Source organism: Aythya fuligula, chromosome W, assembly GCF_009819795.1.
Source record: "Aythya fuligula isolate bAytFul2 chromosome W, bAytFul2.pri, whole genome shotgun sequence".
NCBI lineage: Eukaryota > Metazoa > Chordata > Aves > Anseriformes > Anatidae > Aythya > Aythya fuligula.
Window position 1 is genome coordinate 8,012,547 of NC_045594.1, and position 27,825 is coordinate 8,040,371.

At 46.4% G+C, this 27,825-nt stretch overlaps 1 protein-coding gene across 1 annotated transcript; it reads left to right on the forward strand.

Moving 5' to 3' along the window:
- Positions 1–869: 869 nt before the first annotated feature.
- Positions 870–14,742, forward strand: LOC116501462 (pleckstrin homology domain-containing family H member 1-like). The gene is made up of 2 exons (XM_032207051.1): positions 870–1,260; positions 14,627–14,742. The coding sequence occupies exons 1-2, from the start codon at positions 981–983 to the stop codon at positions 14,653–14,655; spliced, it is 309 nt and encodes a 102-aa protein (XP_032062942.1). The 5' UTR covers positions 870–980; the 3' UTR covers positions 14,656–14,742.
- The last annotated feature ends 13,083 nt before the right edge of the window (positions 14,743–27,825 follow it).

Here is a 27,825-nt window from a genome sequence, read left to right on the forward strand (position 1 = left end):
AGACCTGACAGACGCTGAGAGAAGCTGAGAGACACTGAGAGACCTGAGAGACACTGAGAGCCCTGAGAGACACTTCAGAGACACGGACAGCCTGAGAGACACGGAGAGACCTGACAGAAGCCGAAACACCTGAGAAGACACTGAGAAACTCCAAGCACCGATCCGGACACAGATAATCGCGGTGAGACGTGGAGAGAAATCGCAGTGAGACGTGGAGAGAACTCGCACTGAGACGCCGGGAGATATTGCGGTGGGATGCGGGACATCTGGGATCGAGTCGCTATGGGAGACCAGAGGTGTCAGTGAATTACAGCAGACGACCACCACTGTGTGGCGAGTTGGCATATAGCAGAGGGTGGAGATCACGACCCTGCAGCCTGTCTGATGTAACCATGGAGGAGGAAGCGGCTGTGCAGCTTCTCTCTAGCTTTCTCTCTAAGAGAGGCGTATCTTGCAATGTAAAAAAGATCAAATCCTTGGTACATTGGGCCCAGAAGGAGGGTTTTCTAAAGGAAATCCCTCTAATTTTTAGCCCAGATGAGTGGCGGCTCGTAGGAGATCGTTTATGGGATACAACCATCACAAGCAGAAAGTTCGATAAAGATCTATGTACGACCTGGCGTGCAGTGCTTAATGCGCTGTGCAGTATGAAAACCGAATGGCTGCTGGCTATGGCGGCGGTGCAAGCTTTCTCAGTACCGTCTGAGACTGACAGACCGCCAAGTACGAAACCTGAGACCTTAGGAATGCAGCTGACACAATTTTTATCGTCAGTTCCTGCACCCACCCCGGTTCAGGGTATGACCTCTCCAATAAATCAATCAGCGGCAGAAATAACTGAGGGACTATTGGAGCAGAATGCTGATGGGGAGTGGGGGCTGCCCTCCCCATCCCCCGTGCCGGAAAATCTTGATAAAGCTGTGCTGCCAGGATCTGTGCTGCTGCCAGGCAGCAATAAATCCACTCGCGATGCTTCGCCAATGAGAGGTGCAGCAGCAGCTTGCAAAAATCAACCTTCACTGAAGGAGCTGATGGGTACACTGCAAAGAAAACAAGACCTGATTAACAGACTGGAGACTCAGCTAGCAAAACAGAAACAGCTGAGGATTGAGGAACTCAAAATTGTTCAAGAGAAAGCTGCCAAGATCAAAGAATGGGTAACATTTAAGCTGAGAGAGCTTGAGCTAGAAAACTACCACCTTAAAAACTGTAATCAGAGGCTGACAGAGCAAATTGAAGCCCTTCAGGATACATTGCAAGGTATGACCAACATTTCTCCCTTTAAATCTCTTTGGAGCTGTTATAAATGAAGTCTCAACTCAATCTTAATTAGTAATATTTAGTACTTATAAAAGGTATAAAAGGAATAAAAGGTATAAAAGCATAAAAGATATAAAAGGCAAAGTAAACAGCACTAGGGTGTGCGGGGAGTCTATGTTCCACCAACATGCACACACGAACATCAAACATTCTAAATATATAGAACATCGCTTTTACATATTAAACTTCGAGTATGCCTATACATACATACAATCAGGAAAGGTAACAAACAATCCTTTAAGTTACTAAATTCGAGTACACCTAAACATATGTAAAATCAGAAAAGGTAACAGACAATCCTGTTAAGTTCCATGACTTAACAGTCTCCTTTTCCATTCCTTTTGAACAATATGTCTCGCTTTAAGTTGTCAAGCAACTCGGCCTTCGGGCCTTATGTATCCCATTCTTCCCGGATCGAAGAAAAGCATATCCATCTCCTTTTCAAGGCCAATAGGCCTGGGTCAAAAGGCACGTCCAGGTCAGCAGGGGGTGTAACAGCAAAAGCCTTCGATGGCTGTAGCAGCAGAGGGGCCCATGGCGTAGCAGTAGGATCAGTAAAGGAGCCTGCAGCTCCCTCACTGTCTGGCAAGCCACACATTTGTGACTGTGGCTCCACATGGCTCTTTAAGGCCTCAGAGATTGCTCGCCAGGTGCCGAGCAATCCCACTGCAACCTTGTCATTTTTAGTTGCAGAGTTCCACACCTTGACCTCAGTTTGCTCCCATATTTCAGACTCATAAACTGTCCAATTGTTAATAAGGAGAATAAGCTGTAAGGTTACCAGGACATTCTTTATTCCTAAGGACGTATGATTCCCCATAATGCACAATTGCTTACCAGCGAGAGGCAGTTGTGTGCACAGGTCCACTTCTCTCAGCTTGAGCTTCTCTCCAGCTCTGGTGTGCCTATTTCCAGCGACTTTCTGTACGAGCTTCTCTGAGCAGTTTGCTGAGTTTGGCTGAACCTATCTTCATGAGGCAATCAAAGTGCCTGTTCCCGTCCTGGTCTCCATTCTCCCAGCCTGTTCCTCTTCACTTCTTTTTCCTGCTTCTTTATTGATGTAACTTCATCATGTTGCCTTTTTTTTTTTGTTTTTATCTTGAGGACAGGGTCCCCTCTTATACCCTTCTCTTCCACAGCAGTTCTTTTCAAAACAATTTTTCATTGGTGAAACAACTTGAATGTAACAACAACAGCAAACACCCAGAAACATCCATGCCTTAATGCTGGAGAACAAGAGACCAGCTGGAGAACAAGCAACCAGAGACTGCATGGAGTCTCCTGAATCACCCTTATTTGTTCCCTCTAAACTCTTTTATATTCCTGATGGCCTCGTCGTTAAGAGTCTAATGTTATCTCAACCATGGGGCTTTCCAACCCCCATGGCCACATTCCCAAATCTCCCCTTCTTTATTAATATCAACCATTTTCTCGACACGAATTACCACTCCATATATAACAGGAGCTGTAATTCTCTGAAGTCCAGAGCACCACGGCTTCTTACCTGAGAAGATAGACCAGAAATCTATGCTTCTTGCACCTGGTTTCAGGCAGCTATGTCAAACAAGACCTACCAAATGTGTCTTCTCTACAACAAGCATCGTCCTTGACAATGACACCTTCACTGAGGCTAGAGAGGACAAATATCTGCTTTCTCAGAACACACTGAAGCTCGTGTCTAACCCATCAAGCTGGAATCTCTCTGCAGAGAAAGACATATTTTCAACCATAGGCTCTGAACACAGGTTAGGGTGCTCTGATCCTGTGTCTCTGGACCCTCCAGCTAAGCCCACAAAAAATCCTTGAGGCTTTGACTTTCCGGTCATCACTAGAGGGAAACCATTGCACTGTGAGCACCTTGCAACAAGTGTCTTTGGACGGAGCCGGCTCCTCTTATGATCTGAGTGCCAGGTTTCGTTCCCACCACCTGGATTCTACTTTCTCAGGAGAAATAATGAGCATTCTTGAGGGCACCCTCCAGACTGCTGGGCCACCCCTGGCCATGTCAACATTGGCTGTTACAGCAGGTTCCATCTCTCCAAGGAGGGACAGGTGCTCCAACGTCATATGTGATGCTTTCATAGAGGGGCATAGGCATGCTACATCCTTGGCCTGCCCCTATTATTATCAACCCTGGTGCAAGGCACCGGGTCGTGGCAGCCACACGACTGCAAGCTTCTACAACAAGCTCAAAAAATGGTTTTGGACTATGGATTACAATCCCAGGCAGCTCGATAGATAATTCACTGGATTTTTCGGGCAAAACCAATGTGTCCACTTGACTGTCGAAACTTGGCGGGCTTATTGTTAACTCCTTCCCCACTTTTATTGTTTGAAAGGAATGGTTGCAGTTACCACAGGGGGAAGCGGGTCAACTGCGTCAACCGGGGGACCCTCTGTATGGGATTACTGCAGAGATGTTAAGGGGACGTGTCCTTATCTCAATACTGTTATAAGTTAGACCACACAATTTTCTGGTCAATTGAAATTATTTTATTAATCAAGTAAGCAGACACAAGCAAAACAGCGCTGGGCGGCTGGGAGTCTCCGCTCCACCACGGCACGCAACTTCCCCTTTCCAGTGTCGCTGTTTTATAGCATTCAAGTTCTGGCTTGTCGAGACTTGACTTGTCGACTTGTCAAGACCTGTCGACTGTTGTCTTGTCGAGACTTGTTCTGAGGCTTGCGCAGTCTGTTGTTGCGGGTCGTTATTCTTCTTCCGGTGATCATGCGTTGTGCTTGTGTTCAGGTGGGGGCAAAACAGGATGTCTTGCAGTGGGTGGGTGGTATCTTACAGAATCTTTGTTTTTAACAAGGATGTTTACCCAACCCCCCTTCCCCATTTGTCCCCATGTTACAATGCTGTGAGTTGTGAAACCTTATCTCCTCAGTAGATTCTTTAAATTCTCAAGGACAATGAAGAAAACCCCTACTAATTCATCACAATCCCTCCTTTTTATTTTTCTAACATATTTTGTTCATTGAATTTCTGAAGCATTTGCTTGCTTAGCACTAAAGTCTCAGCGTCATCTTCCTCCTGCTCCAGAGATCATATTTCGCACGCACGAGCATAAGATGAGCTGCCTTCTAATCGGCTTTTTCACAATTGCGATTACTCGATTGAATATACATAGTCCAAAAGTCTGTGTTAATATAAGTAACAACAAGGGCCCCGCTATGGTTGATAGCAGGGTAGTAAGCCAAGGTGAGTAATTAAACCAGGATTCATACCAATTCTGACGAGCCTCATTTTCCCTTTGCGTTTTTCTAATCCTTCCCGCAATTTAGTCATTGTATCTCTTACCACCCCAGTATGAGCTGCATATACACAACATTCTTCACGTAGGGCTGCACACAGTCCTCCTTGTTGTAAGAAAATCAAATCCAACCCTCTATGGTTTTGGAGTACCACTTCGAATAATGACCTAACCGATTTTTCCAGAGCTGTTATTGATTGCTCTATACGGGCCAGATCCTCAGCAATGCGTAGAGAAGTAAATTCCTGGCTTTGTTTTATCAGGGAAGCAATTCCAGTTCCTGCCACCTGCAGCCCCAAGGGCCATTAAAGTGGCTAAGGTGACGGCCGTAATAGGCCTCCCTCTTTACCAGATGGTATTCAGCCACTGTGTGATGGGTATACATATACTCTTCAGTGTGGTATAGAATCCTTGGTATAATGACCACCTGTACACAAAAATCATGAGATGTGCTAAACAATTTTAAAGACAGGCAAGGAGTGAATACCAATGATGAACATACCCACCTAGTGTTATTTGCAGGAATTAACCATTTGTGTGTTTGGTCCATTTTTTTCAGTGGCATGGTGTAGTGGGTTTATGTGCAAGTTTGGTAGCAGGGGGCTATAGGGGTGGTTTCTGTGAGAAAGATCTAGAAGCTGACCCATGTTTGGGAAGGGCCCCATTGTTTTCCAGAGCTGAGCCAATAAGCGATGTTGGTTGCGCCTCTGTGAGAGCATATTTAAGACAGGGAAAAAAACGCTGCGCCAGAGAGTGAGAGGAGTGAGAGAACAGCCTTGCAGGTGCCAAGGTCAGTGTAGAAGGAGGGGGAGAGGTGCTCCAGGCGCCGGAGCAGAAGTCCCCTGCGGCCTGTGGTGAGGACCATGGTGAAGCAGGATGTCCCCCTGCAGCCCATGGAGTACCACGGTGGAGCAGGGTTCCACGCTGCAGCCTGTGGAGGAGACCACGGTGGAGCAGGTGCCCTGCACCGACGGAGGCTGCCGCCCTGTGGAAGACACCTGCCGGAGCAGATTCTGGGCCGGACCTGTAGCCTGTGGAGAGGAGCCCACACAGGAGCAGGTGACCTGGCAGGAGCTGCTACCCGTAGGGAGCTAGGTTGGAGCAGTTTTCCTCCTGAGGGATGGACCCCGTGGTACGGGACCCATATCTGGAGCAGTTCTGGAAGAGCTGCTGCCTGTGGGAAGCCCACACCAGATCAGTTCATCAAGGACTGCATCCCGTGGGTGGGACCCCACAGCACAGGGGATGAGAGTGACCGAGAAGGAGCGGCAGAGAAGAAGTGCTGTAGACTGACCATAACCCCCCATTCCCCCCGTTCCCCTGCGCCGCTCGGGGGGAGGAGGTGGAAGAGGATGGATGGGGGGGAAGGTGCTTTTGGTTTGCTTTTTCCTTTGTTTTCTCACTTCTCTCGCTTGTTAGTAATAAGCAATAAATCTTACTATCTTCTTATGCTGAGTCTGTTTTGCCCGTTACAATAATTATTGCGTGATTTTCTCGTCCTTATCTCAACCCTTGAGCCCCTTTTTCACATATTTTCTCCCCATTCCTTTTTGAGGAGGGGGAGTGAGAGAGTGGCTGTGTGGAGCTCGGTCGCCCACTCGAGCGGAAACCACGGACACATGGCACAGATCATTTTTATCTTTTGGAACTGTGCCGATACATCATACCTTTTTTCCCGTAACTTGAGTCAAAGTTATACCGATTTCCTGTCCCCAACTGCACTTGGAAGGATTTGACTCATTTGAATATTCAGACCTCCCCATATCTCCTATAGCTTCATAATATGGGGGCTTAACACTTACACATAGCCAGCACCCTTCAGTTATCTCAGGATTAGTTTGATTTAGTACCTGGAAACTAGCATTTATAACTTTCCACATACTACTCTCGGGTACAACCCCTTTCTTTTTTTTCATAATGCTTGGAAGCAGTGTGGGAAAGGATAACTCTGTCAACTTATTAGAAAACACTGTAGTAGGTTGGGCAGTCCCAGGTATCTTTACAGTCTGGACAACCAAACCTTCCCCTATTAACTCTTTGTTAGGGCCCGACTACCTTGGAAGTCTCGGGTTTTTCCTTCTTTATTTGTATGAGTCCTCCCCTATCTGTTCCGTGTTCATAAAATCTGGCATTTTTCCTAGTACCCAGCTAGTATTGTCCGAGTTTGTTATATTTATATATAGAACCTTGCAAATTTCTTTATTTCCGTGGAAGGTTCCTGTATACCCTATACCATGCCCTCGCCACCCTGTAACAGGGATCAATTGTCGGTTTACAACCTTGCAGCCCATATCCCACTTGTAAGAATTATCCCGACAGCCCTGAGTGTCCAGTCTGTAGCAATGGTTTCACACCCTCCGGTATGCACAATACTACACGTCTCAGGCATTTACAGTACCCCTTTCCCGGGTTAGAACTTGGGCAGAAATAAAATCCCATATATTCCCAGCATCGGGGCCTCGAGATCAGCTGACATAGTGTAGAAGTAAGCTAGGCCCCTCCTGATGTTATCTGGGTTGCAATAACCTGTTGATCTTCGAATCGGACTTAAAGTCCATTAAAAGGTTGGTGGGGGTGGTGAGTCACTATGCAGGATGAAATCACTGCGAGAACCCCCAAATACCAATAGGAATGGCTGAGGCCCATTTCTTTCCCCACTTATTCACTCCTCTGCCTCACTCGTCAGTTGGGTTGCAGCCAACTACGAGGTTTTAGTTCTTCTCGGCAGCAGTAGTGGTTCTTCAGGGGAAAGGCCTCTACCTAACCCACGGTACCTATTCGAGTTTGTCGCAATGTGAGCTTTAGGTCTTTGTTTCCTGGAGCGATCTCCTACTTCTCGTCACAGATGGGTCCTTTAACACGGCTGGCATGTGTCCCATCCTTTCTCCGCAGTCCGGACGACTGTTTCTGTAGTAAGCAAAACAACATAGCGGGCCTTCCCCATCGTGGTGTTACAAAAAAAAGTCTCTTTCCAAGTCTTAATTAGAATTGAGGGTGATCAAGTGGCAATTCCAAATCATAGGGCATACCATATAGCATTTCAAAGGAGAAATCCTACATCAGTTCTGGGCTGCGTCCATATGTTTAACAGTGCAAGGGGTAAGCATTTTACCCAAGAAGACTTAGTTGCCAGCATAAGTTTTGTTAGTTGTTTCTTAATTTCACCATTCATTCGCTCTACCTTTCCAGAAGAGGAGGGGTGCCAGGGGCTGTGAAAATCCCACTCAATCTCTAAGGCCTGCTTTAATCCTTGCAGTAAAGCTTTACACCCATTCAGTCACATGGTCAATTAGGACAAACAAGTAACTCAGTAAAGTCTACCTGTATACTTTGGAAAGGTCAAAGCCCTGGCTCCCGTCCCCCCTCTAGATAGGTTACAGAAGACCTTTTTATTTACCTTTTGACATATGGTACATCCTCTGCATGTGTGCTTCCCTAAAGTATATATTCCTACACAGACATGCTTTCTTAGCACAACATCACACATTGCTTGGACCTCCCAATGACTCTTCTGATGTAAAACAGTTAATATTTGCCTCATTATCACTTTATTCAGCATTTCTCTCCCATCAGGGAGTATCCATTTTCCTTAAAATGATCCACATATCTGTAACATTAATACCTCCTTGGGAGGTTGTAATTGCTCCAAATCTTTTTTTTTTTTAGAATTTACCCAAATAGATAGGTGGCCCTATAAACCCCTGAGGTAAAATTGTCCACCTATATTGTTGCTTCCGCCCCCATTTCAGGGTCTTTCCAGTCAGAGGTGAATATACATGTATGTTTGCTCTCAGGGCCAGAGAGCACTCCATTAATAACACTGTTATTCCAGTCTAACAATTTACTATTTGAATGCCCAATTTAATCATCAAATCCCTTTCCAACAAGTTAGTCTCCACCTTGGATACATACAATAATTGCCCAGTGATCATTTTATCCCCTGGTCTCAGCTTAGTATTCCCCAAAAGTGGCACTGTTATCCCAGTCCCTTCTACCCCTATCGCATTTAGGGTTTCATTAGTTAATTTAATCCCTGATACTTTACAAGTCAGTACTGACTTAGCTGTTCCACAGTGTATTGGGTTTGATGGCAAGGTTCGGGGGGTGTGAGGGGTGTGGGAGTGGGAAACTGCAGTGGCAGCCCCCGTGAGAAAAACCCAGAAACCTCCCCGTGGTAGATAAGGGACAATTTCATCTGGCCCCAAAGGGGGCCCACTGCTGCCAGAGAGCCAAGCTATGAGCAACACAGTCCGTGCCTCCGTGAGAGCACATCCACGAAAACAAACAACAAAGAAATAAACAAAACTTGCTGCTCAACAGCAGTGGGAGAGCGAGAAACGCCCCCGCAGACACCAAAGTCAGTGCAGCAAGGAGGGGAGGAGGCGCTCCAGGCGCTGGAGCCGAAGCCCCCCTGCGGCCGCTGGAGAGGCCCCTGGTGGAGCAGGCTGTTCCCCTCTCCCCGATGCTTGGGAAACTGAACAAACACCACAGCAAATATGCAAATATACCAAAACTTCTAGACTGTTACTTAGATAATGCCTACATCACCTTTCCCCTGCCTCATTCAATTTCAAACAGCTCTGTTAAATACTACATGCCACACCTTTAACACCTTCAGCAACCCTTTTAACACTTCCTTTATCTTTCTCCAGCCCGTACTTTTCTAATACCAACACCAAAGGCTCAGTCAGAGTCCAACTTAATTCCATACCTTTTCCCTCCAAGATACTGAAACAACATATCAATCAATATACCATATTTCATCCCATTTTCCTTCTTTCCACAAAAACAACATTGACTGTAATATGGTGTTATAATTAATAGTTCCATTTAGGGACCACTCCGCTCCATCCTCTAGTTTATAAAGTGGCCACCATTGATTACAATATTTGATAAGAGTTCTTTACTTTCTGTACCCTCTCACCCCACTATATCCCTCCAATGTGTTAGTATACATCCTAGAGGGCTTTTCCTCGGGATTTCTTTGCTTTGAACTTTTCCTATTGTAATCTACAATGGTTAATATTCCACCGTTTTCCTAGAAGCTCTTTACTAGTCAATCCTAATCCCTCCAAAATCCACAATATATAGATACACAAATAAAATCAGACCACTGTAAATTAACTGCCTGTTGACAATTACACTGAGGACATTTAAACCTGATGAGCCGATGATATGCCTGGGCAAATTTTGTTCCCTTAGACATACACCTCAATGGCAGTTCTTATATTTACATATTTACATATTAACATATGTATAAAAGACACTTTAACAAAAATGCCCGTGGCTTTTATATATACAATATACAATGTACAGTTATTATTCCATGTAGAATTATTTCTCAGCAGCTGCAAAGATTATGCCAGTTGCCATTAACGCTCACTTACCCTCCTCCTGTCCTTTTCTTAAAATCTCGGACATCCCAGAGTTAATGGGATAGGCCACATATTCCATTCCTGGCTGGGGTCCCCCCATCGCTATTTCTCGTAGGGGATATAATCCCTCCCTTAAAGCAGATGTCTGATTTCTTGCCCTGCTTCTGGTTACTGGCCCCTGTGTTTCATGATCCGATTCCAATTCTCCTGGATTAGCTAATTTCGGGGAGTCCATTAAGGACGGGAGCCGTTGGTGTGGGCGGGTGGAATATAGGGCGGGTGGTGGTGTCGGGACTTCCAAGTCCTTCTCTTTTTATCCCGCCCTCCTTTTTCTTTTAGAGGATATAGATGCGTCCTCGTATCTGAATTTATCCAGAGGTGCGCATACTCACTTTCTTCCAGACTAAAGGTGTTCCTTTGAGTTTACATAAATATTTAGGCCTGACAAACCCAATCTTCAAAAGACCCAAATACATGTCAGTAAAGGTGGTCTCCTCGAATCTGTTACCACCCCAAACTTCAACACAATAATGTATCATTTTTTACTTTATCCTTCCCCACCTAAAAGGGGAATCCTCCCAATTTTTAATCATTAATCCCGGGGTAACCTAACATCAGACGTTACCCCACCCATAGGACCAGAAGGCTTACTCTTCTTCTGTCCCATCTTCCGGAACACCTTCACACACACACACGCATGGATTGCTTCCCCCTTTTCGTGGCCCAGTCCCTCGCGGGATGTGGGAACCGCACTACCGAGGGGTCCACACTCGCTTCGTCCGCAATTGGACGTCTTGTTTGTTGTGTTCCGGGATACCCAACCCCAACCGAATGGAACACCGGCCTGTACTTACCCACCCCGTGGGTCTTCGTTCGGGCTTCGTGCACAAAGGTTGCCTGGGGTTTACCGGTTTTATTTGCTTGTGTCTAATTTTGGGTTCGTCGGTGAAGGATTTGAATGAAAGTAGTCCTAGCGAAGGCCGCTGAAATCAGCGGGGCACCCCCTCCGAAGGTCTTTCAATCAGATTGCCTTCGTCCGAGTCACGGCACCAAATTGTTATAAGTTAGACCACACAATTTTCTGGTCAATTGAAATTATTTTATTAATCAAGTAAGCAGACACAAGCAAAACAGCGCTGGGCGGCTGGGGAGTCTCCGCTCCACCACGGCACGCAACTTCCCCTTTCCAGTGTCGCTGTTTTATAGCATTCAAGTTCTGGCTTGTCAAGACTTGACTTGTCGACTTGTCAAGACCTGTCGACTTGTTGTCTTGTCGAGACTTGTTCTGAGGCTGCTGTCGTGGTTTAACCCGGCCGGCAGCTAAACACCACGCAGCCGTTCGCTCACCCTCCCCCCTCCCTCTCTGGACGGGGGAGAGAATGGAAAGTGAAGCCCGTGAGTTGAGATAAAGACAGTTGAATAAGACAGGAAAATAATAATAATAATAATAATACAATGATGATAATAGTACTACTAATAATAATATGTACAAACAAGTGATGCACAATGCAATTGCTCACCACCCGCTGACCGATGCCCAGCTTAATCCCGAGCAGTCCGGCCCCTCCCCGGCTAGCCACCCTATATATTGTTTAGCATGACGTCAGATGGTATGGAATACCCCTTTGGCTAGTTTGGGTCACCTGTCCTGGGTCTGTCCCCTCCCAGCTCTTACTGCACCCCCAGCCTGCCTGTTGGCAGGACAGAGCAAAAGGCTGAGCTGTCCTTGGCTTGGTATAAGCACTGCTCTGCAACAATTAAAACATCGGGGTGTTATCAGCACTCTTCTCATCCTAAGCCAAAACACAGCATTCCACCAGCTACCAGGAAGAAAATTAATTCTGTTCTAACTGAAACCAGGACAGCTGCGCAGTCTGTTGTTGTGGGTCGTTATTCTTCCTCCGGTGATCATGCGTTGTGCTTGTGTTCAGGTGGGGGCAAAACAGGATGTCTTGCAGTGGGTGGGTGGTATCTTACAGAATCTTTGTTTTAACAAGGATGTTTACCCAACCCCCCTTCCCCATTTGTCCCCATGTTACAATGCTGTGAGTTGTGAAACCTTATCTCCTCAGTAGATTCTTTAAATTCTCAAGGACAATGAACAAACCCCTACTAATTTATCACAATACCCAGATTCAGTTGCAGTTCCCTGCGATTATTCACCAAACAGCTGCACAGCTCGCACTGAGGGCTCTTCTTAGTCTCCTAGGGGAAAAGAAAGCACATCCATTCACATCTGTAGAACAGGCCCCTGGGGAACCATATGCTAAATTTATCGATCAGTCCAGGCAACCAGATGTGGTAGCACAGGACTGTCAGAGATTTGCTTTTACAGTACCCTCCATTAACAAACAGGCCCCAGCAAAGCACTATGAATGGCTAGTTCTTCTACAAGAGATGAGGAATTCCCCTATATTATGTCAATTATATGTGGCCTGGGCATTACAACCAATTCAGACAGTGTGGTGTGACGAAATTATTACCATTATATGGATAACATTCGGTTTGGTAGGCCAGAATGCTTCCAGGATTCAGATTTAAAGTTTATTTGGGATACTTTGGAAGCAAAAGGGGTGAAGATAGCCCCAGAGAAGGTTCAACAGAAACAGCCATGGCTATACTTGGGATGGAAAATATCAGACTCTACTATTTGTCCCCAGATAGGTGATATAACTATGGTGTTACATAATTTGATAAATGTACAAATGTTCCTGGGTAATATTCAGTGGGGTTGCCACATCGTACGGATTACTAATGACAATTTAGCTATATTACTACCTTTATTGCGGTGCAGGAGTGCAGAGCCGCAGATTACACTAATAAATGACCACCAGCAGGCTCTTTCACAAATAGTTTCTAAGTTTGCAGCTGGCACTGCCTGCAGCCATATAGCAGACGTTGCACTCTCCTTCCTAATTAGCAATCATGTGTCTCATCCGTTTGCGGTGCTTGGTCAGTGGCAAAAAGAAAAGGGGGAGAATAAGGGGCAACAAAGACAGAAACAGTATCAGGAGGATGCCACTGACACTAACAGCACAGGTAATAGGAGTAGTCTAAGTGACACAGGTGATGGCAAGGGTGGAATGATAGGGCAGCATTTTCGAGTTCTGGAATGGACTTTACTACAGATTCAGCCAAATACGAGTGTTCCATATTCTCCCACGGGCCAAGTGATTGTTGAACGATCACATCAGGTTTTAAAGGAACAATTAGTGAGATTAAAAGAAATCAAGGACATCGGTGAGCAATTGTCCAAGGCATTGGTTGTCTTGAATCACTTATGTTTGACTAGTGACCGAGAAGACCTTCCTGCAAGTATTCATTTTCAAAAAATAAATAGGGCAGCACCAAATGTGTTACCACAAATAAGAATGAATTACCGAGATCCTGCTACAGGAACTTGGAAAGGGCCATATGGGTACAGAAATACAAATAACACCTGTGATTACAATGACACTGCTAAGCAGGGTTTAGTGGCTTATGGCGCAGAGACAAGGGGTAACAACTATAGCGTTTGGAACAATCATACAGCTATGGCCTTACTTCCTGATGGTTTCCTGATTTGCGGGAATAGGGCCTGGCAAGGTATCCCTGCAAATGCTATCGGACGTCCATGTTACTTAGATAAACTTACTATATTTGCTCATAGCTTGTCGCAGTTGGGTGAGATCACTAGACATAAATGGGCATTGCTCGCACCGGATTGCAATGATAATGTTGAATTGCTGGGTGTTGCAGCTAGAGTGGCATTGGCAATTTTCGTGCCAGGAGTGACATTTGCTGGCCGCACTTAACAACTTAGAAAAAATTGGTATGCTGGACTGAGAAGCAAGCCCATGCCACAACATAAATACTTGAGGAGATGTTACCAGATCAAAAGTCTGCAACATGCACTCTTACAGTATCAAGCTGCTATTGACTTCTTGCTCTTGGCTCAAGGGCATGGGTGTGAGGACTTTGAAGGAATGTGCTGTTTAAACCTTTCTGATCATAATGAGTCAATTCACAAATCAATTACTTTCCTGAAAGAGCACATGAGAAAGAGTCAATATGATATCAGTCCTTTCAATCAGTGGTTCACTGATTGTTTGAAAACAATGCCTAGATGGTTACTGGGATTATCAAAGAGGGATTAAGGATTCTGTTTATTATGGTGTTAATCATCATTGCGTGTTGTATTGTAATAAATGTGGTTAAAGCGTTACTTGCAAAGCTGTTACATCGGGCTTGGTTTGCTCAAAAAGAAAAAGGGGAATTGTTGAGTGGATTTTTGAAACAGCAAAGATCCATGACTTGCTGCAGCTGAGCAAACCAAGCTACCAGGACGACTATGAGAAGTTCCCATGACAGTGTTCCCACATCGCCCAATTGAGGAATTTAGAAAAATATTGTTACCAGCAGCTGGCCTCAAGGACGGGATCTATGTGACTGCTAATCACAAGGGGGTTGTTTTCTTGCAGGTGGGGTTGTTTTCTTGCAGTTGTTTGTCTGAGTGCTTTTGACCAATAATCTTGTGTGAGACACTATCCGCTCCTGTTAAGTTCACTATAAAAGTCAGGCTATTCGGGTAATAAAATGGAGCATGATCTGACCATACTAGTGTCTGTCGTGTTTTCGGCCGTTCTTCCTGCCACAATCAGATATCTTGGGTCTACTACTTTTGTTCCTTTACAGTCATCACTGAACTTTGGGAGACATTCTGAAAACATTCTGTGGACAGAGAATCGTTATGAAGTAAATCGCAGAAGACACAGCTCCTCAGATGGGCTTGATTCTAACATTGGACAACATTATGGAGGTATAATTTAGCTTTCATGGAAAGTTTTTACATCATTGATGTGTAGCACTGGCTTGAAAAAAAAAAAAAAAAATATTATAATAATTGTCCTATGCTAAATGTTGTGTTCTGTAGTAACATTAGAGGTGATGGAAAGATGGATCATCTGGGAGAAAATGTGATGTGATGAGTAAAGGTTAGTCAGAGTAATGAGATTCCAGGTGTATTTCTATCTTAACTCATTCTTATTCTTAATTTTCTAGCTAATGACATTTAAATGAGTAGTCAGGAAAAGGGGTTGAGTAGTCTTAATGTTGGACTATACTCCTCTTTCTCTAGAACTGTTTTATGAGATTCTTCCCTACTGCTTATATGAATGAGTTCACTATGCTATCACATCCCAGCGTATGAGGCTGCTTGCTTGACTCCTCTAACAATTTTGCAAAAGTAAAATGTTCTTCCAAAACTGGTTGTTATTACATTTCTTTAAAACTTAAAAATCTAAGGGCATTTTAGAAGAAAAGAGAAGAATGGTTGGCGTTCACAAGGCAGAAATGGTACAGAAAATATAAACTGTTGTGGGAAATACCATGGCAGAGGTTCCCGTGCTCATACCAGCACTTCCCACTGTGGAAAATCCAAGGACTTGCATGAAAACAATGTACCTGATAATGACACTGGGAAAAAGGAAGACAAGGAAGTACCTAAACAGGTTGAGGCTGAGGATTTTGTAAGTTAATTGTAATAAACGAGATTCTGTTTTTTCTGCAAGTTCTATTTTGTCCATTACAAGCTACTTCATGAGATTTCACCAGTTACAGGTTATCATGTAAGGGATCACCCTTAAGGGGGTGTTAGTCATTTGTCCACTAACTTGTTTCTCTTTTCATCTCCATTTTTATCATTGTATGTTTATTATTGTCACTTAAATGTTTAAGTGAAACTACAGTTGGGTTCTAAGTTGATTTTTTATAGTATTTTACCACAGTAAACTGTGGCACGTGTAATTGTGTAGAATTTAATACATACCTTACTGGAAAGTTGAAGTACTAACAAAGTACTAACAAAGTTATTCTGCCACTGGTCCTTTGAGGTTTCATGTTTCAACCTACAATTTTAGGATATAAGAGGAAGGATAAACTTCCTCTTTGAAGAACCATACATCACTTTTTTTTTTGTTTGTTTCTGGCTTCCTTCAGATAGTTTATATAGTGGTATTGACTGCTGCTTGAGATCACAGAATCACACAATTGTAGGGGTTGGAAGGGACCTCAAGAGATCATTGGGTCCAACCCCCCTGCCAAAGCAGGTTCCCTAGAGCAGGCTGCCCAGGTAGGCGTCCAGACGTGTCTCAAATATCTCCACAGGAGACTCCGCAATGTCCCTGGGCAGCCTGTTTCAGTGCTCCATCACCCTCACCATGAAGAAGCTCTTTTGCATGTTGGTGCGGAACTTCCTGTGATCCATTTTGTGGCCATTGCCCTTTGTCCTGTCCCCACAAAACTCTGAGAAGAGGTTGGCCAAACACCTTTGTCTCCCACACTTAAGGTATTTATAAACATTAATAAGCTGCCCCTCAGTCTTCTTTTCTCAAGGCTGAGCAGACCCAGGTCTCTCAGCTTATCCTCATAGGGGAGATGCTTCAGGCCCCGTATCATATTTGTGGCCCACCGCTGGACTCTTTCCAGGAGATCCCTGTCTTTTTTGTACAGGTGACCCCAGAGATATTCTACTGAAGAGAAACAAGTGACCACTGGTATATTTGGGTTTGCAGAGGGAAATTTCTAGTCTGTCTACATTTCTTGTTTCTCATTTCTAGTCTGTCTCCATGTCACTGGAGGCCGCCCGCGTGCGCGAGACCCTGGGCAGCCAGAGGTAACCCACGGGTGCCGGGAGCCCGGGCCCATGATCGGAGATCCTCAGGTCCCAATCCCTGATCCCGATCCCCCAACCCCCAACCCTAACTCCCAAACCCTAATGTATAAACCTATCCCCAATCCCAAGGGCAGCCCCCAACCGCTAAACCCCAACCCTAACACCCAACCCCAACCACTAAACCTATCCCCAAACCGAACAGCAACTCCAAACCGCCATCCCCCAACCCTAAACCAAAACCCTAACATCTAGGCCTATCCCCTAACACAATGCCAACCCGCGACCAACAACCCCCAACACTAACCCCTAACCTCTAAACATATCCCCTAACCCAACGCCAACTCACAACCGAAAAAAAAACAAAACCTAACCCCACACCCTAACCTCTAAAACTATGCCCTAACCCAATGCCAACCCCCAACCGCCAACCCCCAACCATAACCTGTAAAGCCATTCCCAACCAAACGCCAACCCCCAACCGCCAACCCCCAACCCTAACCTGTAAAGCCATTCCCAACCAAACGCTAACCCCCAACCGCCAACCCCCAACTGCCAACCCCTACCCAATGCCAACCCCAACTGCCAACCCCCAACCCTAACCACTAAAGCCATCCCCTACCCAACACCAACACCCAACCGCAAACCACCAACCCTAACCCCGAACCCTAATGTCTTAAGGCATCCCCTACCCAACGCCAACCCCCAACCGCCAACCCTAATCCCCAAACCTAACGTCTAAAGCCACCCCCTACCCAACGACAACCCCCAACCCTAAATCCAACACCCAACCCTATATGCAACCTCCAACCCTATATCCAACCCCCAACCCTATATCCAACCCCCAACCCTAAAATCTAAAACTATATCCAACCACCAAACCTATATCCAATCCCCAACCCTAACCCCCAACACTATATCCAAGCCCCAACCCCAACCTGCAAGCCTATATACAACCCTGCGGTGTAAATGCCTGAAGTAACTAGGAATATGAAACTAACATTCCCATTTTTAAGGAAAAGGTACAGCATTGAAGAGGCTTTCAGGGTAGGGCATAACTGCATTATCTGAGCGTTCCCTAGGCTCCCAACCTTAGATGCTATCGCGCTGGGGAAACTTGGTGTGCTAGCTCTAAGGAACAGCACGGAGCGTAGAGTGGAGTGGAGACACCACGGCTAGGCTCTGTAATCAGGTGGGGCCTCGATTGTTCTTGTGCACAAAGCTGCACTTTTTGCCACCCTGAGCCAAAGACCTGTCATGTTTTGACAAATGCTGTACCCTAGTGTACTTTTTGCTCATTATAATATCATTACAATACCAAAACACACCTCCATCCCAAAAGCTACCCGCCTCCAAGGTGCGACCACCCCTCACTGAGCATGCGCTCTGAATTTCTCGGAGCCTATTACTTTAAACGGAGACGGGAAAACTTTACACCAATCATAACTAAGATATGCTTGACTAGAGCCACTCAAGCTCCACCTAAAAGATAGAAAATAATATAAATTGGCCCAAGAGAAAGGGGATGTTAGGGAAGATACCACCGTCAGGGGAGATACCATCCCGAGGACAACATCCTTAGGACCTCCTGACTCCTGGGATCAGTCGACGGGCTGAGCCTCTCTTCCCCCCCCCATTGGGACGCCTTTGGGTGAGATCTGAATACTTGCTTATAAATCTCTATAGAGTCTTTGATCCTTTTAACGCGTTTATTTCTAGGCTGCGCACCTGTAAACACCTGTAACATCTGTAACATCTATAACATCTATAACACCTGTAACATCTGTAACACCTATAACACCTGTGTATTTCATGCACACTAGCTTGCTTTTGCAGACAGTCCCTAACACCGGCAATCCAAAAGAACCTGATTATCTGTTGCTGTAATAAACCATACTTGATTGCATTGTGATAACTCTCATTGAGTGCAACGAGGGTGAGGGTGGTTATCTGTGATAGTTCAGTGTTCTGAATCTAACCAGACCCCCAGACGGTTAATGCATTTTTGGTGAATGTCCAAACGGACCCCCAGATGGTTAATGCGTTTTTGGTGAATGTCTGAATGGACCCCCAGACGGTTAATGCGTTTTTGGTGAATGTCTGAATCGACCCCCAGGCCGTTAATGCGTTTCTGGTGAATGTCCGACTGGTTCAGTACCCTGAATCTGACCGGGCCCGTAACGGTTAATCAGCTACACCCCTTAACGCGACAAACCCCAAACCTAACCCTATATCCAACCTCAACCCCAACCCCCAACCCACCCTCTAAACCTATATCCAACCCCCAACCCTACCCTCTAAATCTATATCCAAACCCCAACCGCCAACCCCCAACCCTAACTTCCAAGCCTAACGTCTAAATCCATCCCCTACCCAAAGCCAATGCCCAACAGCCAACCCTAACCCCCAACCCTAACGTCTAAACCAAACCCTTAAAAAACGCCAACCCCCAACCGCCAAACCTAACCCAGAACCCTAACATCTAAAGACATCCCCTACCCAAAGCCAACCCCCAACTGCCAACCCTAACCCCCAACACTAACGTCTAAACCTAACCCCTAACAAAAAGACAACCCCGAACCGCCAACCCAAGAACCCTAAACGCCACCCCCAAAAATCTAAAGCTATCCCCTAACCCAACGCCAACACCCAACTCAATATCCAACCCCCAACCCCAATTCCCAAACCGATATCCAACCGCCAACTCCAACCCCCCAACCCTAACCTCTAAACCTACATACAACCCCCAACCCCAACCTCTATACATCTATATCCAATCACCAACCCCAACCCCAACCTCTAAAACTTTATCCAACCACCAACCCCAACCTCCAACCCCAAGCTCTAAACCTATATCCAACCCCCAACCCCAACCCTAACCTCTAAACCTATATCCAACCCCAACCCTCAACCCTATATCCATCCCGCAACACCCAAAACACAACCCCAATCCCAAACCCCATATCCAACCCCCAAGCCTATATCCAACCCCCAAGCCTATATCCAACCCCCAACCCCAACCCTAAACCTATATCCAACCTCAACCCCAACCCCGAACCCTACCCTCTAAACCTATATCCAACCCCCAACCCTAAACTCTAAACCTATATCCAACCCCCAAAACTAACCTCTAAATCTAAATCCAAACCCCAACCGCCAACCCCCAACCCTAACCCCCAAGCCTAACGTCTAAAGCCATCCCCTACCCAAAGCCAATGCCCAACAGCCAACCCTAACCCCCAACCCTAACGTCTAAACCAAACCCTTAAAAAACGCCAACCCCCAACCGCCAAACCTAACCCAGAACCCTAACATCTAAAGACATCCCCTACCCAAAACCAACCCCCAACTGCCAACCCTAACCCCCAACACTAACGTCTAAACCTAACCCCTAACAAAAAGACAACCCCGAACCGCCAACCCAAGAACCCTAAACGCCACCCCCAAAAATCTAAAGCTATCCCCTAACCCAACGCTAACCCCCAACTCAATATTGAACACCCAACCCCAGTCCCCAAACTGATATCCAACCGCCAACCCCAACCCCCAACCCTAACCTCTAAACCTGTATCCAACCCCCAACCCCAACCTCCAAACCTACATCCAACCCCCAACCCCAACCCCCAACCCTAACCTCTATATATCTATATCCAACCCCCAACCCTAACCTCTAAACCTATATCCAAACCCCAACCCCAACCTCTAAACCTATATCCAATCCGCAACACGAACCCACAACACCAGCCTCTAAACCTATATCCATCCCCCAACCCCATCTCCCAACTGTATATCCAAACCCCAAACCCAACACAAATCCCCACCACCAAACTCTAAAACTATCCCCTAACCCAAAGTCAAACCCAACCCCCAACCCCAAACACAAACCGGATATCCAACCCCCAACCTAATACCCAACCCTCACCCGATAAACAACACCCAGCCCTATATCCAACCCCTAACCGCAACTCCCAACCCTATTTCCATCCCGCACCCCCAAAACCCAACCCCAACCCACAACCCACAACCCCCAAACCTAACCCCCAGCCATATATCCAAGCCCCAACCCCAACACCCAAGCCTATATCCAACCCCGAACCTAACCCCAACCCTACCCTCTAAACCTATATCCAACCCCCAACCTTAACCTCTAAACCTACATCCAACCCCCAACCCCAACCCCAACGCTAACCTCTAAACCTATATCCAACCACTAACCCCAACACCCAAACCCAAACTCTAAACATAATTTCAACCCCCAACCCCAACCCTAATATCTAAACCTATTTCCAACACCAACCCCTAACCCTAACCTCCAAAACTATTTCCAACCCAAAACCCCAACCCTAAACCCTAACGTCTAAACATATATCCAACCCCCAACTCCAACCCCCAACCCCAACATCTAAACCTATATCCAACCCACAACCCCAACCCCAAACCCTAACCTCTAAGCCTATATCCAACCCCCAACACCAACCCTAAATCCAACCCTCAACCCTAAACCCCAACCCTATATCCAACACCCAATCCTATCATCTAAAACTATATTCAATCCCCAACCCTAACCTTTTAACATAAATCCAACCCCCAACCCTAAACCCAAACCCTAACCTATAAACACACTGCATCTGTGGTTCAAGAATTAAATTGCCAGTGCAGGGCCCAGAGGCAGACAGGACTGTTCTTTATTGACACGAATTGTTAAAACATTCCTCACAATCCCTTATCTTCTTTTTAATATCCTTAATTCGTGTCTCTTCTATCGTTAATAACTGGATTTCATCAGTCCGTTCTTGGAGGGTCCAATTCTTAAGCATCATAATTGACATATCCCCTTCCTTTTTTAATGAAGTTATTACCAATGTACTATTTATCACCCGGTGTATTAATAATGTAAGGCAAGGTATCATACAAGGTATAAACAATAACATCATTACACCACATAACAATAAAAATAACACTCTTTTAACCCATGGTCCACCAGGCAGCCATGAAAATAAATCCCATTCCATATCCTTCCAGGTTTGTGCTGGGACGTGGGCTAATTTTCTAATTTTCTTTACAAGTTCATTTACAGCTTTTTTTTCTGTTGTGATTTAACCCAGCGGGCAGCTAAACAACACACAGTCGCTTGCTCACCTCCCCCCCCTCCTTCTCTGGGATGGGAGAGAGAAATGGGAAAGTGAAGCCTGTGAGTTGAGATAAAAACAAGAAAATAATAACAATAATAATAATAACAATAATGATGATAATAGTACTACTAGTAATAATGTGTACGAAACAAGTGATGCACAATGCAATTGCTTACCACCTGCTGTCCGATGCCCAGCCTAACCCCGAGCAGTCCGGCCCTCCTCCCGGCCTGGACAGGAGACAGTGAGAAGCTGAAACATCCTTGGCTTGGTGTAAGCACTGCTCTGTAACAATTAAAACATCAGCATATTATTAGCATTCTTCTCATCCTAAACCAGAACATAACATTCTATCAGCTACTAGGAAGAAACACCCTTTTCATCAATCTTTAAACAGCAATTACTAAAGCTAAATTTTCCACAGACTTCTCCTTCTTGTGCTAGTAAATAATCCAAAGCTAGGCGATTTTGATACAAAGCAGTTCTCATCTTGGTATTTTGCTTTGCAATTAATCCAAGTGCATCTCTGGTTTTATTTATAACTATTTCTATTACAGCTAATAACCTAATTATTCTATTAAGTATGTATACTGGGGTCCTATAGCCCCAGGATCTGTCTTCTGCCCAGATAGCTGGATCATAATAGGCAAAGCCTTCAATCAAGGGGTTGGGCCCGCTTTCAGGGTCGATTCAGGCTTGTGTTACCATTCGGCCTGTCAGGGTGATCCAGCTCCTGGAAAACGAATCACAATTTTATATAGGTTTAAAAAAAAAAGGTTCTTATGTTATTTTCTCAGGACAACCTTACCTTAGTGTGGGAGAAGTCCGGTCGAGGCCCTCTCACTCGGCAGTCAATACCCATAGGGGTTGCCTCCCTTGGTAGGCCATACACACCGCAGTGGAGGGTCCTGCCCCGGTCTTGCCTTCTCCCTTTCCTCCCTTCAGGCTTGTCCCTTTTATTTGGCATCCTTAATTCATGCAGAGCCTTGTTGCCAGAATATTAGTTCTTCCTTAGCTTGAGTTTCAGTTTCCCAGGAGCGGACTCAACCCTCCAAGTTTCAGTAGTTACTGGTCCTTTTATTCTGGATGCGTGGGTCCCTTTCTGCAGTTCTCACAGCTGTTTCAGTAGTCAGTAAAACAAGGTACAGTCCCTTACATCGGGGGTTCAGTGATTCTTCCCTCCCGTGGCTGCTTGTTGAAACACTTTCTTTTTTATCTTCTGACAAGTTAAGCAACGGTTATGTAATTTGCTTTGCTATTTCAAAAAAAAAACAACAATGCAACCAAATTGCTTTAGTAAATGATCACTTAACACCTTTGTACCCCAATGTGTTTGTGCATGCAAACGTCCCAATATTTGCTTCGCATAATCTTTTGGCAATGTCTCCCGTCTGTCTGGCAGTGTCAGTGTAATCACAGGTGTTATTTGTATTTCTGTACCTGTATGGCCCTTTCCAGGTTCCGGTAGCAGGATCCATCTGATAGCCATGGCTACATTCACATTTGTAGCCACCTTTCAGGTTGATACAGATTTGACTACAGATACCAGGGTTTTGGTTTCCCAGCTGGACAGTCACATTCATTTATGTTGCATTCCTTCAGGGGCTCATCACCCAAGTCCTTGCAGTGTCTCTGCTGGTTACACACTTTATTGATATCTATGCATTCTCCACTTCTGCACTTGAATTTGCCAGGTCCAGAGCACTGAATAACATACAGAATCACACAGAATTTCTAGGTTGGAAGAGACCTCAAGATCATCGAGTCCAACCTCTGACCTAACGCTAACAGTCCCCACTAAACCATATCCCTAAGCTCTACATCTAAACGTCTTTTAAAGACTTCCAGGGATGGTGACTCCACCACTTCCCTGGGCAGCCTGTTCCAGTGTCTAACAACCCTTTCGGTAAAGAAGTTCTTCCTAACATCTAACCTAAAACTCCCCTGGCGCAACTTAAGCCCATTCCCCCTCGTCCTGTCACCAGGCATGTGGGAGAACAGACCAACCCCCACCTCGCTACAGCCTCCCTTGAGGTACCTATAGAGAGCGATAAGGTTGCCCCTGAGCCTCCTCTTCTCCAGGCTGAACAAGCCCAGCTCCCTCAGCCGCTCCTCGTAGGACTTGTTCTCCAGGCCCCTCACCAGCTTCATCGCCCTTCTCTGGACCCGCTCAAGCACCTCGATGTCCTTCTTGTAGCGAGGGGCCCAAAACTGAACACAGGACTCGAGGTGCGGCCTCACCAGAGCTGAGTACAGGGGGACGATCACCTCCCTAGCCCTGCTGGTCACACTGTTCCTGATACAAGCCAGGATGCCGTTGGCCTTCTTGGCCACCTGAGCACACTGCTGGCTCATATCCAACCAGATATTGACCAATACTCCCAGGTCCTTCTCTGCCTGGCAGCTCTCCAACCATTCCTCTCCCAGCCTGTAGCTCTGCTTGGGGTTATTGCGTCCCAGGTGCAGGACCCGGCACTTGGCCTTGTTGAACTTCATGCAGTTGACCTCAGCCCATCGGTGCAGCCTATCCAGATCCTCCTGCAGAGCTTTCCTACCCTCAAGCAGATCGACACACGCACCTAACTTGGTGTCATCTGCGAACTTACTGAGGGTGCACTCAATGCCCTCGTCCAGATCATCGATGAAGATATTAAAGAGGACCGTCCCCAGCACCGAGCCCTGGGGGACGCCACTAGTGACCGGCCTCCAACTGGACTTGACTCCATTCACCACGACTCTTTGGGCCCGGCTATCCAGCCAGTTTCTAACCCAACGAAGCGTACGCCAGTCCAAGCCAAGAGCAGCCAGTTTCTTGAGGAGAATGCTGTAGGAGACGGTGTCAAAAGCTTTGCTGAAGTCAAGGTAGACCACATCCACAGCCTTTCCCTCGTCCACCCAGCGCGTCACTTTGTCATAGAAGGAGATCAGGTTCGTCAAGCAGGATCTGCCTTTCATAAATCCATGCTGACTGGGCCTGATCGCCTGCTTGCCCTGCAAGTGCTGCGTGATGACTCTCAGGAGGATCTGCTCCATGAGCTTCCCTGGCACTGAGGTCAAACTGACAGGCCTGTAGTTCCCCGGGTCTGCCCTCCGGCCCTTCTTGTAGATGGGCATCACGTTTGCTAGCCGCCTGTCAACTGGGACCTCCCCCGATTGCCAGGACTGTTGATAAATGATGGACAGTGGCTTGGCCAGCTCCTCTGCCAGTTCTCTCAGTACCCGGAGAATATCCCATCCGGCCCCATCGACTTGTGCACATCCAAGTGCCGTAGCAGGTCACCAACCAGTTCTTCATGGATAGTGAGGGCCACATCCTGCTCCCCATCCCCTTCCACCAGCTCAGGGTACTGGGTATCCAGAGAACAACCGGTATTGCCGCTAAAGACTGAGGCAAAGAAGGCATTGAGCACCTCTGCCTTTTCCTCATCTCTTGTAACTAAGTTTCCCCCCGCATCCAGTAAAGGACGGAGATTCTCCTTAGTCATTGTTATAGTTTGCTTCATCAGTGCCATCCAGACAGTCTCTCACACCACTGCACTGCCTACTCCTATGGACACAGTTCCCATCTTCACATCTGAACTGGTCTGGCCTGCAGGTCCGAAAAGGGCAGTTAATTTCATCACTTCCATCCTTGCAATAAGGATTGCACTACAAGTCACATTGCCACAATTCTCTTCATCTTCTCCACTGTCACAGTCTTTTTCACCATCACATTTCCAGGACACCGGGATACACTGGGTTGACTGAGGACCACAGCTGATTTCATTTACCCGGCATGTTCTCATATGACACAGCTCAGCATTCTTGTCAGACCCATCTTCACAGTCTGGATCCCCATCACACTGCCATCTGTTTGTCACACACTGACCACTGTTGCACACAAAGTCAGATTCAGCACACATCTTCACATTTTGCTCTAGCACTGTCGGCAGCAGTGCACAGGCAGGTGAGGGCAAGCAGCAGGCAGAGCGCCCCGCAGCGCAGCAGCACCCGCCGCCACCCTGCACTGTCACCTGTGTCACTTATACTACTCCTATTACCCATGCTGTTAGTGTCAGTGGCATCCTCCTGGTACCGTTTCTGTCTTTGTCGCCCCTTTCTCTCCCCCTTTTCTTTTTGCCACTGACCATTCACCACAAATGGATGAGACACATGATTACTAGTTAGGAAAGAGAGTGTAACATCTGTTATACGGCTGCAGGCAGTGCCAGCTGCAACCTTAGAAGCGGTTTGTGAAAGAGCCTGCCCGTGGTCATTTGGCAGTGTAATCTGCGTCTCTGCACTCCTGCCCCGCAATAGAGCTAAGTCGTCATTAGTAATAGTTATAACACTGATCTGGGGACAAATAGTCTTTTTTGCATTGCAAGATAAATCTCTTATAAAAAGAATGCTAGAGTGAAGCAGCACAGCTCAGCACAGCTGCCGCTGCCTCCATGGTTCCGTCAGACAGGCTGCAGGGTCCTGATGTCCGCCCCTCTGCTATGTGCCAACTCGCCACACGGTGAGGGTCGGCTGCTGTTGTCCACTGACGCCTCTGGTCTCCCGTAGCAACTTGATCTCAGATGTCCCGTGTCACACCGCAATTACTTCAGTTTCCCGCGTTTTCCTTTGTCCGGGTCGGTGCTTGGAGTTTCTTAATGTCTCTCAGTTGTTCCGGCTACTCTGTGTCTCTCAGAGCCATCCGTGGCTCTGCAGCGTCTCTCAGGGCTCTCTCCGTCCAGCGGTAGTCCCCTCCGTAGTGCCTCAGGTCTCCCGGCGCCACTCCAGGCTCTCGGCGCCGCTCCGGTCTCTCGGCCTGTTTAGGTCTCAGCGAGTCTGGGTCTCAGTGAGTCCAGGTCTTGGCCTGTGCGGGCCTCATATGTTGCAGGAAGCATGGCCAAAAGCACGACAGACACCAGTAGAGTCAGATCATGCTCCCACCTTTTTCTTGTCACAATCAAAGCATTTAAGAGCAAAAATAGGATCACAAGTTACACCGCCAGGCCCATATATTAGGCACCACCACTCAAAACTTGGATAAAACAGCACTTCTTTTCAGTCTGTCACACACTTCGTTCGTCTCCGCCCACTCCCCTTGCGGAGAGTACGGAACCACGGATCGGAACTCTGCACTCGCTTTGCAGCGATGCTGCGTCTCACTCACACAGCACAATCGCACACAGAGGTCTCTAGCACATTTCATTCATACCACAAGAATATAATCTAGAGTGATAACCAACCAAACAAGTATTGTCTCTGACTATGTTCCTCGTGAAGTGACTTGTAACACTTTGTTTTAAACCCTTACACTTACACAAATACTTTCAACACAAAATACCTGGACATTTAAAAATAAGACATACAATTATTAACATTCCAGTTAGTATCCCTCCAGCAGCTGAAAACATATGGTTCGTCCACAGCTTCAGGAGATCTTTGTCTGCTCCTGCGGTGAGCAGCTGAGAGTGGAGTCCCCTCTGAGCAAAACACTCAGGGTGCACCTAGGGGCGTCCGCGCCGCAGCCGATCCCGCAGCCGAGCAGAGTGTCTCCTGCCTGGCTCACCAAAATGACTCACAGAAAGCTGACTCCACAATCAGTAAGATTGTAAAGTAGGTATGTTTACTCAGTTCTGGGCGGCACGGGGCGGGTAGTCCCACCAAAGTCGTACACGCCTAACGTGGCAACTTGCTTTAGTAAAGAGTTACATATACATGAACATTCCTATACATATGCATAACCTGTCCCTTTGTGAACAGTCCTCCTTATCTTAGACCCCTTGATTAAAGTCCGAACTGTGAGGTTGTTTTTGACCTGGTTCTCGGGGTCCGAGAGGCTCCTGTTATCTGGTGGTATAAGTGCAGCACAGGCACAAATGTAGCACATATTCACTCTTAATCAATTGCTCTCTAATTTCTAATTCCAATGTTTCAGCTTGCTCTTTTCCAGATCCACGGGTATTCTACTATTAATGTTCAAAGCCTGACAGACCCCGTCCTTCGTGGATCAAAATACATGGGGTCTTAAGGGTTCTTTTGGTCATTCTATCATATAATACTGGACCATTTTTAATTTACTCTTTAATTTTCTGGGGCCCCTATTGTTCCAATTTCTA